This window comes from Ranitomeya variabilis, chromosome 7, assembly GCF_051348905.1.
Source record: "Ranitomeya variabilis isolate aRanVar5 chromosome 7, aRanVar5.hap1, whole genome shotgun sequence".
In the NCBI taxonomy this organism is placed as follows: Eukaryota; Metazoa; Chordata; class Amphibia; order Anura; family Dendrobatidae; genus Ranitomeya; species Ranitomeya variabilis.
The window spans coordinates 13,012,011-13,025,440 of record NC_135238.1 but is presented as its reverse complement, the minus strand read 5'-3'; the positions used below and the strand labels follow the sequence as shown (position 1 = coordinate 13,025,440).

General features: G+C 42.7%; 1 protein-coding gene across 3 annotated transcripts in view; it reads right to left on the bottom strand.

Moving 5' to 3' along the window:
* Positions 1-4,257: 4,257 nt before the first annotated feature.
* Positions 4,258-13,430, bottom strand: part of LOC143785350 (uncharacterized) — a 53,145-nt gene continuing 43,972 nt past the window's right edge. The window contains exon 8 of one of the 3 annotated variants that reach the window (XM_077274118.1): positions 4,258-5,087. In XM_077274118.1, coding sequence (XP_077130233.1) covers positions 5,026-5,087 — 62 coding nt within the window. In that variant the 3' untranslated portion in view covers positions 4,258-5,025. The remainder of the gene's footprint in view (positions 5,088-13,430) is intronic. The other 2 variants (XM_077274120.1, XM_077274119.1) reach the window with 2 other exon arrangements.

Here is a 13,430-nt window from a genome sequence, read left to right as displayed (position 1 = left end):
AAATTGCAAAAAAAGTGCAATCCCACACTTGTTTTTTGCTTGCCTATTTTGCCAGGGTCACTAAATGCTAAAACTGACCTGCCATTATGATTCTCCAGGTCAGTACGATTTCATAGACACCTAACATGACTAGGTTATTTTTCACCTAAGTGGTGAAAAAAAATTCCAAACTTTGCAAAAAACAAAACAAAATTGCGCCATTTTCCGATACTCGTAGCGTACTCATTACGCCGTTTAGCGATCAGGTTAATGCTTTTTTTTATTGATAGATCGGGCGATTCTGAACGCGGCGATACCAAATATGTGTAGGTTGGGGTTTTTTTTTATTGATTTATTTTGATCAGGGCGAAAGGGGGGTGATTTAAACTTTTATATTTTTTTTATTTTTTTCACATTTTTTTTTACTTTTTTTTTTTACTTTTGCCATGCTTCTATAGCCTCCATGGGAGGCTAGAAGCAGGCACAACGCGATCGGCTCTGCTATGCAGCAGCGATCATAAGATCGCTGCTACACAGCAGAAATGCCGGTGTGCTGTGAGCGCCGACCACAGGGTGGCGCTCACAGCCACCGGCGATCAGTAACCATAGAGGTCTCAAGGACCTCTATGGTTACAATGTACAAGCATCGCCGACCCCCGATCGTGTGACGGGGGTCGGCGATGCGCTCATATCCGGCCGCACGGCCGGATGCGGTAGTTAAATGCCGCTGTCTGCGTTTGACAGCGGCATTTAACTAGTTAATAGCGGCGGGTGATCGCGATTTCACCCGCCGCTATTGCGCGCACATGTCAGCTGTAAAAAACAGCTGACATGTCGCGACTTTGATGTGCGCTCACCGCCGGAGCGCACATCAAAGCGGGACCCGACATCTGACGTACTATAACGTCAGATGTCGGGAAGGGGTTAAAAACGTAAGCTCGGGACGCAAAAAATAAGCCCCTCACCTAACCCCAGATCATGAAAAATGGAGACGCTACGGGTATCGGAACATGGCGCAATTTTTTTTCTTTTTGCAAAGTTTGGAACTTTTTTCACCACTTAGATAAAAAATAACCTACTCATGTTAGGTGGCTATGAACTCGTAATGACCTGGAGAATCATAATGGCAGGTCAGTTTTAGCATTTAGTGAACTTAGCAAAAAAAACAAACAAAAAACAAGTGTGAGATTGCACTTTTTTTGCAATTTCACCGCAGTTGGAATTTTTTTCCCATTTTCTAGTACATGACATGCTAAAACCAATGATGTCATTCAAAAGTACAACTTGTTTCGCAAAAAATAAGCCCTCACATGGCCATATTGACGGAAAAATAAAAAAGTTATGGCTCTGGGAAGGAGGGGAGCGAAAAACGAACAAGGAAAAATGGAAAATCCCAATGTCATGAAAGGATTAAGGGGTAAAATATTAAGGAGGCTGTCTGCTTTCAGAAAACTTTCTACTATAGCAGTGTTAATTATAAAAAAACAAACTGAGTATTAACCTTCCCAGGTATATCACCTGCTGACTGCCACTACTCCACTCTGTTGTTTGCTGCATTGACACCATGTCAACAACGCTACAGCCGACCACTGAGCTTAGCAGAACTGCTCTGTGTATATAGGAAGAGCCACTGAGCTCAGTGATTGGCTGCAGCACTGTTTACGTGATGTCAGCACTGCAGACAACAGGAAATGGGTCGCTGACAGAGATCCAGTGCTGGACCTGAGAAAGGTAAGTAATACTCTGATTTTTTTTTATAACCAGCGCAGCTTAGAGCAGACAGTTTTGAAGGCAATCTGTCAGTAGGATCCATCCTTTCAAGCCATCTATATGGAATGCTGAATAAATTGATACCTTGATAACTGTTATCTGATGTTTTATTCCAGCAAAATGCACATTTTTCTCATATAAAAATACCAAAATGAGGGGGCTGCCCTAAATAGAAAAGTAAATATAAAATAGTATCAAATAATATGTAAAAAATAATACTACTATATAATATATTTGTACATATTCATTAGGGAAGCCAAGACTCAAAAAGTGAAAGACAATCGGGAAAATTGTCAAACAGAAAACACAGAAAAAACCCGGCCAAAAGTCCAGAGTAAAAATTAAAAATCATATAAGTTGTATTAATGCATCAAAAAAATAAAAAACAATACAGGGAAAATTTAATAATGAAAGTGTACAATAAATGTATAAATAGATAAGGGCGCATCTAACCAGGATTATACTATATATAAATTACTAGTTGCCACACAAAGTGACAGCAAAATATAATGCAAAGTGTATATAAAACTGCATCAAGAATTAATCTCATATGGGGAAATTGCACAAGTGTAAAGAGGTGTGCAGCGCAATAAAGAAATAAGGGAATGTGATGGCATAATCATAACATACAGGGCTCGTGTGATCCCGGTTTCCTGGATGGCACCCTCCCCAACACGCGTTTCGGCACGCTGCCTTCGTCAGGGGGTGGCGTCATTAGGAAAGGGGGTAGTTTAAATACCATTATCAACCAATCAAAACAAGAGAAATGTGATGAGCTGCTGATACTGAACTTACGTAAGTGTCTGAGTGAAAAAGGAGTACTGCGCATGGTCGAAAGGAATCCAATCACATATTGAGTTGATGCAACAATAATAGAGTACTGCGCATGTCAAGATCACTGGGGCATCCAAGAGTGGAACAACAACAAGAGCCGGATTACAAATTGCTGGCAGAAAGGGAGAAAAGGGTAGAGGCCGCAGGGCCACAAATCACATCGGAAGACTAGACAAACCTATTCAGATAGTTCAACAACTGGCCAGAAAGGGACGCAACCGGGTTGTCAATAGTAACGGAGGTGTGGTTACAGGACTGGGGAGGGTGATAGTGACGCAACTGAGGCAGGACTCGACCAGGACGTCGGAAGGAACGCGTCAAGTATCCAAGCAACGGGACCCGCAGACGGAACACATAGAGACGCGGACACTGCCAGCCAGACCGCTGTGACCGTGCACAGACTGCGTGCCACAAACCACAGCCTGAGAATCAGCACTTATTTAATTTATTCATCAATTTTATGCACTTTTTATTATTTTTTCTTTTTTGTTAATGCTTGATATATTACGGTTATAATGTTATGGAGATTGAGTATCATAATTATTTATGTATTTTACATAATTGTTATTTATTTTTATAAAAAATTGCTATGTATTCATCACTGTGTGCGTTTATACCCTTATTGTTCCAACTTATATGCACTTTTTCACATTTATATTTTGTTATAATATTATACGTTATTATCTGCACTTACTATATCATTATGCTATTACGCAAGTTATGGCTCAGGCTGTGGTTTGTGGCACGCAGTCTGTGCACGGTCACGGCGGGACGGCCGGCAGGGTCCGCGTCTCTATGTGTTACGGCTGCGGGTCCCGTTGCTTGGATACTTGACGCGTTCCTTCCGGCGTCCTGGCCGAGTCCTGCCTCAGTTGCATCACTATCACCCTCCCCAGTCCTGTAACCACGCCTCCGTTACTATTGACAGCCCGGTTGCGTCCCTTGCTGGCCAGTTATTGAACTATCTGAATAGGTTTGTCTAGTCTTCCGATGTGATTTGTGGCCCTGCGGCCTCTACCCTTTTCTCCCTTTCTGCCAGCAATTTGTAATCCTGCACTTGTTGTTCCACTCTTGGATGCCCCAGTGATCTTGTGTTGACATGCGCAGTACTCTATTATTGTTGCATCAACTCCGTATGTGATTGGATTCCTTTTGATCATGTGCAGTACTCCTTCTTTTTCACTCAGACACGTATGTTCGGTATCAGCAGCTCATCACATTTCTCGTTTTGATTGGTTGATAATGGTATTTAAACTACCCCCTTTCCTAATGACGCCACCCCCTGACGAAGGCAGCATGCCGAAACGCGCGTTGGGGAGGGCGCCATCCAGGAAACCGGGATCACACGAGCACTGTGAGTATGTTATGATTATGACATCACATTCCTTTATTTATTTATTGCGCTGCACACCTCTTTACACTTGTGCAATTTCTCCATATGAGATTAATTCTTGATGCAGTTTTATATACACTTTGTATTATATTTTGTTGTCACTTTGTGTGGCAATTAGTAATTTATATATAGTATAATCCTGGTTAGGTGCGCCCTTATGTATTTATTAATTTATTATACACTGTCATTATTACATTTTCCCTGTATTGTTTTTTATTTTTTTGATGCATTAATAAAACTTATATGATTTTTAATTATTACTCTGGACTTTTGGTCTGGTTTTTTCTGTGTTTTCTATTTTTCGTATATGTAGATGAGCTGTTAAGATCTATAGGCGGGGCATAAATCTACCCGAGTATCTGCCTTATTACTGGTGCTCCGTGCACGGCTTCGTTCACACTGTTGCAGCTCAGCTGGTTTTGTGAAATACCCCATGAGACGATCGGTGAAAGAGCAGCATACACTTAAAAGAGCTTTTTTTTAAGCCTTACCCTCTTCATTATTAGATTTAGCTTATTATTTCACAAGGGCTTTTCAAGACCCATTTAATTATATTTAGTGACATCTTTTGATCATATTGTTCCTTTTTTATTTCTCATGTGGCTTTTAAATTTCAATAAATACAATAAACAGTTGCCATATTTTAAATATGCCGTAAACTTATTGCGGCAAGACAAGACGCACCAATACATGAATTCTGTCCACGTTTTTTCCTACAGTGAAGAGTTCAGCTTCCCAGCTGTACTCCGTACTGTGTTTGTCCACATTCTGATTAATACTTTCATTACATTTTATTATGTTCTCCATGCATGATAAGGTAAATCTTCATGTGCACAGATCCAGGTTGTTACATTAATAATACAATGTAGAGGAGTAACAGGCTATACACAATCTATCACTGTGCTTGTATCTGAAGTTGGCAGTCTTTTATTATAATGCTGATTTGTCTCAAGTGTTCGGCCATTCATCCGTGTTGTCAGTTCTAGAAGATGAAGAACTAAGATCCAGGAGTACATAGACGTTAGCCGTCACATCTCTGTGGTAATAATCTAATCGAATGCCCGGAAACCGCAGTCCTGATATGTCCGAGACCAGTGCTTCCAGTTTGGTTCTATGAAAAATAAGACAAACACATTTATATCAGTCTACAATTATTATTTTTTTCTTATATAGTAACTATCCTGATAACCAGTGCACATTGTAAGAGATACAAATGTGAAGAAACAGGCTGTGGTTATCCTCTAGCCTCTTTAAGGGGAATCTGTCAGTAGAATCAACCCTCCTAAGCCGTCTACATGGACATGCAGGTCATAGGAAGCTGAATAAAATGATACCTTGATATCTGCAATCTGATATATTATTCAAGAGGAATCCACTTTTTTTTATATGTAAATCAGCTGTTAAGATCTATGGGCCGGACATAGATCTTCCCGAGAATCTGCCACCAGAGATTATTTTAAATGAAAGGAGAGTTACCAGTGTGAGACATGTAGATCAGGAGAGCAGAGGTGTGAGAGAGCTGCTGCTGCAGATGTGTTTGTAATGAGATAAAGTTCAACTCTGCTGTGCTGTTTTACTTACCTATCTCACACCATTAACACTTCCTTTCATTTAAAGTAAGCTCTAGAGACAGATTCTCAAGGAGGGAGAGATAGAGAAAGAGGAAAAGAAACAGAGAAAAAAAGTAGAAATTAAAGAGAGGAAATAAAGAACAGAAAGAAATAGAGAAAGTAGAAAGACGATAAAGTGTCAAAGAAAAAATAAGAGAAAAGGAAGGGAAAAAGTAAGAGAGGAAAAAAGAATGTTAAGAAAAAGTAGAGAATAAAGAGAGAAACAGAAAGAAAAGGAGGGAAAGAAATGGAAAACAAGAAAGAAAAGAAAAAAGAAAGTAGGAAAAAGAGACAGAAGATAAAAAAAAGAGTGAAAAGAAAGGAGAGGAAAAAAAAGAGTTTCCTGAAGTGTCTTTTTTTTTTACCACCGGGTAAAGACACAGTGTGGATTTATCCTTACATTTCGATGTTACCATCTCTGGTTTACAGAATACCTATTTAACGCTCGACATGTACTTGAGCTGCCAGTAGAATGCATGTTTGACTGCCAGCTGTTTCTCCTGACACAACCATGGGAACCAAAGAATAAGGATGGGGGAGAGGATCAGGCATGTTTAAATCTAGAATGGATCTTTTTTTTTCTTGAAATTTTACATTGGCGAAAGTGAGGAAAGCCCCATACACACTACACACTAAGGGTATGTTTCCACGGTCAGTATACGCTGCGTGTTTGACGCTGCGCAGAGCTGCAGCGTCAAACACGCAGCGTCCAGATGTTCCAGCATAGTGGAGGGGATTTTATGAAATCCCGTGTCCACTATGCGTGGAAACCCGCATCAGTCTTCCCTGCGACTCCGGACATGTTGCGCGTCTTTTCAGATCGCAGCATGTCCGTACACCTTGCGGGGACGCAGCGTCCCCGCAAGGCATATCACAGGGCCCTATGGGACAGAGCGATGATCCCGGATGTAAACAGTTAACACATCCGGCTTCATCGCGTCCCAGAAAGGGGGCGGGGCTTAGCGCCGAGCGGCTTCGCCGCTGCGGCGATACCGCCGGCCATCCTGACCGTGGAAACATACCCTAAAACGTTGTCAGACCTCGGAGAAATGGGCAGGGGATTTAACCTTATTGCATTTCTGTTCTTCTATTATACATCTCTGTATATATAGTATAAACAAAAGCTTCAGTTTGACTTGGAAAAAGCAAAACCTCAGAGCTGCATGAACAGAAGAATAAAGTTCAGGTCCAAGAAAAAAGCAACATAAATTACGGTAAAATGTATTTATTTTTTTAAAGCATTGAACTTAAAAAAAAGTATATGTTTGACACAGGTCATACTGACCTAGAGAATCATGTTGCCACCTATTTTTACTGCACATTGAATGGTGTAAAAAAAACATAAAAATGGAGGAATTACAGTTTTTTCTCTTACTGGACTTATTCTAATTTTCTGATTTAATAATCTAATTTTAATTCTGTTTCATACGGTAAAGCGAATGCTCTCATTCAGAACTACCACTACCTGTGCACTGGGCACTTTGCAGGAAGGGGGAGCAGGTGAAAATCGCTGAGTTTTCCAAGGCAAAAAGGCTTCAGGAAACCATTTGCAATTGCTTTCCTGAAAGGTCTTTTCAGTCATTTTTTGTGGCGGCTCTGTAACTGCCGTCTTTGCTCTATGCTGTCAAGTATAAAGAGTGGGTGACTTCTAAAGAAGGCTGCCCGAAAAATGAATGTGTTAATGCTTTTCGCTACTTCAAGGTTTCCAAACCCTGAGGCCATGAAAAGAAGTATCCATAGACACAACAAATACAGCGTGCATTATGTTATTTTTTTCCAGCACTTTTTAGGGATGAATTCCAGAGGACATATGTCTGAAAAAGTCATCTTGTACACACACCATGAAATGATTTCTTGTTTAATTTTTTCCTGTCCATAATCTTGCTCTAGGGAGAAATAATAAAATCACAGCTACTCATCTTCCACTGGACCAGTGATAACTTTCCACCGCTGCGCTCTTTGTTGACAGGCTGCAGGGGTAACATCAAATGATTATTGTAGCCATTCACTAGGCTTGGTGGCTTGTGCTGTCTACATAGCCATCACTGCAGTGGCAGAGATGCATCGCTGGATCCGCAGAGGATGAGTTACTATTATTCATTTTTATAGCGCCATTTATTCCAAGGCACTTTACATGTGAATACGGGGCAAATATAAACAAATACTTTGAACATGAGCAAAAACAAGGCACACAGGTACATAAGGGGGGAGGACCCTGCCCGTGAGGGCTCACAGTCTGCAGGGGATGGGTGAGGATACTCTAGGAGAGGCTAGGGCAGGTTGTGCGGCGGTTCAGTAGGTTGAGGATCACTGCAGGCTGTAGGCTTGTCGGAAGAGGTGAGTCTTCAGGTTCTTTTTTAAAGGTTTCTATGGTAGGCGAGAGTCTGATGTGCTGGGGTAGAGCGTTCCAGAGTATGGGGGAAGCACGGGAGAAGTCTTGGATGCGGTTGCGGGAAGAAGAGATGAGAGGGGAGTAGAGAAGGAGGTCTTGAGAGCATCGGAGGTTGCGTGTAGGTAGGTACCAGGAGATCATGTCACAGATGTATGGAGGAGGTAGGTTGTGGATAGCTTTGTATGTCATTGTGAGGGTTTTGAACTGGAGTCTCTTGGCGACAGGAAGCCAGTGAAGGGCTTGGCATAGGGGAGAGGCTGGGGAATAGCGGAGAGACAGGTAGATTAGTCAGGCAGGAGAGTGTAGGATGGATTGGAGTGGAGAGTAGGAGGTTGCAGTAGTCAAGGCGAGAGATGATAAGTGCATGCACTAGTGTTTTTGTGGTGTCGCGATCAACGAATGCGCGGATCCAGGAAATATTTTTGAGTTTGAGACGGCAGGAAGATGCATGGGCTTGGATATGTGGCTTGAAAGAGAGGGCAGAGTCGAGGATCACCCGAGGCACCGACGTGTATGACTGGGGAAAGTGAGCAGCCATTGACTTTGATGGATAGGTCTGGTAGAGGGGTAGAGTGAGATGGGGGAAAGATGATGAATTCTGTTTTGTTCATGTTCAGTTGTAGAAAGCGAGCAGAAAAGAAGGCTGAAATAGCAGACAGATAGTGCGGGATTTTGGTAAGGAGGTGAGGTCAGGTCCGGATAGATAGATCTGCGTGTCATCTGCGTAGAGATGATACTGCATACCGTGGGATTCTATGAGCTGTCCAAGGCCGAAGGTGTAGGTGGAGAAGAGTAAGGGTCCTAGAACAGAGCCTTGAGGAACACCTACTGACAAGGGGCGAAGTGAGGAGGTGGTGTGGGGGAGGGAGACACTGAATGTTCGGTCTGTCAGATATGACGAGATCTAGGATAGGGCCAAGTCTGTGATGCCAAGAGATGAGAGCATCTGTAGCAGAATGGAGTGGTCCACAGTGTCGAAGGCAGAAGACAGGTCTAGGAGAAGGAGGACAGAGTAGTGTCGCTTGCTCCTGGCAGTTAGTAGGTCATTGGTGACTTTAGTTAGGGCAGTTTCACTTGAGTGATGGGGATGGAAGCCAGATTGTAACCGATCAAAGAGGGAGCAGGAGGAGAGGTGGGAGGACAGTTCAAGATGGATTTGTTGCTCCAGTAATTTGGACACAGAAGATGGGTCGAGGGAGGGCTTTTTGAGGATGGGTGTGATCTTGGCATGCTTGAAGGATGAGGGGAAGACACCTGTTGTGAGTGAGAGGTTGAAGAGGTGCATTAGGGTTAGGATGAAGACCGTGGAAAGGTTAGGGATGAGGTGAGATGGGAGCAGGTCGAGTGTGCAGGTGGTGAGGTGTGATCTTGACAGGAGGGTGGAGAGCTGATCTTCTGTCATGGTGGAGAAGCTGGTTTTGGAGGAGCAGGGTTGAGCAGCTAAGAGGGGCTGTGGGCCAAAGCTTTCTCTGATCGTATCGATCTTCTGTTTAAAGAAAGAGGCAAAGTCTTCAGCAGGAATGAGAGAGGAGGGAGGGGGTGCAGGGGGACGGAGTAAAGAACTGAAAGTGTTGAAAAGCTGTTTAGGGTTGTGAGATAGGGAGGATATGAGAGATGAGAAGTAAGTTTGTTTTGCGGCAGTGAGCGTGGACTTGAAGCTGGCGAGGGACTGCTTGTATGCAGTGAATTGGTTGGCAGAGTGGGATCACTTCCATCTCCGCTCAGCAATCCTGGAAGCCCGTCTCAGTTCTTTGGTCAGGTTGGTCAGCCAGGGCTGTCTGTTGAGTGTACGAGTTTTGCTATGCATGAGCGGGGTGGCCGAATTTAGTGTTGCTGTTATTTTGGTGTTATAAAAAGTGGCAGTTACCGTGTTAATGTGATTATATTAATTTTTCCCTAGTGCAAGCTTAGGGACATGAAACAAAAACCGAAAACCCACTTTTCTTGCACCTGTGTTGTTTTAGGCTGTGTTGCAAGATGAAATATGCTGTCAGAAACAGGGTTCCAACTAATAGCAGCAGAGATAAGAGACCACACATCCGTGTTGGCTCTCCTCTACTTTTTCGGGTCTGCCTGTTATCACTACCTTGGTTGTCTGTGCCGTAACCAGTGATATATTATGTCATGGTAAATAAACACACGGACACATGTTACGTTGATGGATGTTTGAGTCCATGGAGGTAACAAGAATGTAATGGTAACACATCATATATCATCACAAACGTTCTTGTCCGTAGCAGGGCTGTGGTAGTGGAGTCGGAGCCCATTTTGGTGGAGTCGGAATTGGAGTTGGTATAAAATGGACAGACTCCGACTCCTAAAATATATAATAAATTGGGAACAGTAGTTCAATGCAGTTTGTGGGGAATAATTTTTTTTAGAAAAATATGGGAAAGTTATAAAATGTCCTATGAATGTCTGTCGTGCTCCTGATCTAAGGTCTCGACTTTTAGCTGAGATGAATCTGTGCTGCAGTTTACGTTCATCATGAGTATTGAAGCTCCTCCTCCTCACATAAGGGGAAAAAATAACAAACACAGGGAAGGAATGCCTGCATTCATCTCAGAGCTTCTGGAGTGAACAGGAAAGCAAGATAAAGGTAAGTACTTCTTAAAGCATATCTAAACTCTCAATAAACTGTGCATAAATCAATAGTCCAGTATATGTTGTCTTTATATGCTTAACCCCTTTCTGTCATTGGACGTACTATTCCGTCCATGTGGGGTGGGCCCTACTTCCCAAGGATGGAATAGTACGTCCAGCGCGATCGGCCGCGCTCACTGGGGGAACGCGGCCGATCACGGCCGGGTGTCAGCTGACTATCGCAGCTGACATCCGGCACTATGTGCCAGGAGCGGTCAAGGACCATACAGCATCATAAGCAAAAAAATAAAAAGTTATAGTCCTCAGAATAAAGCGATGCCAAAATCATTATTTTGTCTATAAAATAGCTTTTATCGTATAAAAGCGCTAAAACATAAAAAAATGATATAAATGAGATATCGCTGTAATTGTACTGACCCGAAGAATAAAACTGCTTTATCAATTTTACCAAACGTGGAACGGTATAAACGCCTCCCCCAAAAGAAATTCATGAATAGCTGGTTTTTGGTCATTCTGCCTCACAAAAATCGCAATAAAAAGCGATCAAAAACTGTCACGTGTCCGAAAATGTTACCAATAAAAACGTCAACTCGTTCCGCAAAAAACAAGACCTCACATGACTCTGTGGACCAAAATATGGAAAAATTATAGGTCTCAAAATGTGGAGACGCAAAAACTTTTTTGCTATAAAAAGCGTCTTTTAGTGTGTGACAGCAGGCAATCATAAAAATCCGCTATAAAAAATGCTATAAAAGTAAATCAACCCCCCCTTGATCACCCCCTTAGATAGGGAAAAATAATAAAATTAAAAAAATGTATTTATTTCCATTTTCCCGTTAGGGTTAGGGTTGGGGCTAGGGTTAGAGCTAAAGTTAGGGTTAGGGATGGGGCTAAAGTTAGGGTTAGGGTTGGGGCTAAAGTTAGGGTTTGGATTGCATTTACGGTTGGGATTAGGGTTGGGATTAGAGTTAGGGGTGTGTCAGGGTTAAGGGTGTGGTTAGGGTTACCGTTGGCATTAGGGTTAGGGGTGTGTTTGAATTAGGGTTTCAGGTAGAATTGGGGATTTTCCACTGTTTAGGCACATGAGGGGCTCTCCAAACGCGACATGGCGTCCGATCTCAATTCCAGCCAATTCTGCGTTGAAAAAGTAAAACAGTGCTCCTTCCCTTCCGAGCTCTCTCGTGCGCACAAACAGGGATTTACCCCAACATATGGAGTATCAGCGTACTCGGGACAAATTGGACAACAACTTTTGGGGTCCAAGTTCTCCTGTTATCCTTGGGAAAATAAAAATTTGGGGGGCTAAAAATCATTTTTGTGGGAAAAAAAGATTTTTTTATTTTCACGGCTCTGCGTTGTAAACTGTAGTGAAACACTTGGGGGTTCAAAGTTCTCACAACACATCTAGATAAGTTCCTTGGGAGGTCTAGTTTCCAATATGGGGTCACTTGTGGGGCGTTTTTACTGTTTGGGTACATCAGGGGCTCTGCAAATGCAACGTGACGCCTGCAGACCAATCCATCTAAGTCTGCATTCCAAATGGTGCTCCTTCCCTTCCGAGCTCTGCCATGCGCCCAAACAGTGGTTCCCCCCACATACGGGGTATCAGTGTACTCAGGACAAATTGGACAACTTTTGGGGTCCAATTTCTCCTGTTACCCTTGGGAAAATACAAAACTGGGGGCTAAAAAAATCATTTTTGTGAAAAAATAAATACATTTTATTTTCACGGCTCTGCGTTATAAACTGTAGTGAAACACTTGGGGGTTCAAAGTTCTCACAACACATCTAGATAAGTTCCTTGGGAGGTCTAGTTTCCAATATGGGGTCACTTGTGGGGGGTTTGTACTGTTTGGGTACATCAGGGGCTCTGCAAATGCAATGTGACGCCTGCAGACCAATGCATCTAAGTCTGCATTCCAAATGGCGCTCCTTCCCTTCCGAGCTCTGCCATGCGCCCAAACAGTGGTTCCCCCCCCCCACATATGGGGTATCAGCGTACTCAGGACAAATTGGACAACAACTATTGGGGTCCAATTTATCCTGTTACCCTTGTGAAAATACAAAACTGGGGGCTAAAAAATCATTTTTGTGAAAAAATTTTTTATATATTTTCACGGCTCTACGTTATAAAGTAGTGAAACACTTGGGGGTTCAAAGCTCTCAAAACACATCTAGATAAGTTCCTTAGGGGGTCTACTTTCCAAAATGGTGTCACTTGTGGGAGGTTTTAATGTTTAGGCACATCAGGGGCTTTCCAAACGCGACATGGTGTCCCATCTCAATTCCAGTCAATTTTGCATTGAAAAGTCAAACGGCGCTCCTTCCCTTCCAAGCTCTGCCATGCGCCCAAACAATGGTTTACACCCACATATGGGGTATCAGCGTACTCAGGACAAATTGCTCAACAACTTTTGGGGTCCAATTTCTTCTCTTACCCTTGGGAAAATAAAAAATTGGGGCGAAAAGATCAGTTTTGTGAAAAAATATGATTTTTTATTTTTACGGCTCTGCATTATAAACTTCTGTGAAGCACTTGTTGGGTCAAAGTGCTCACCACACATAAGTTCCTTAAGGGGTCTACTTTCCAAAATGGTGTCACTTGTGGGGGGTTTCAATGTTTACGCATATCAGGGGCCAGGGCCGGACTGGGACTAAAATTCAGCCCTGGCATTTGAAGTTACACAGGCCCACTAGTCACATGGTGACTGTATAATATCTTTGTACACTTGTAGGCAGGGCCAGTTTTAGGCAAAGTGGGGCCCTAGGCAAAGTTTAAAATGGGGCCCAAAATGCTAACATATTGCACATCACACAAAAGCATTTCGGTTGTATTTAGAAGCGCTGA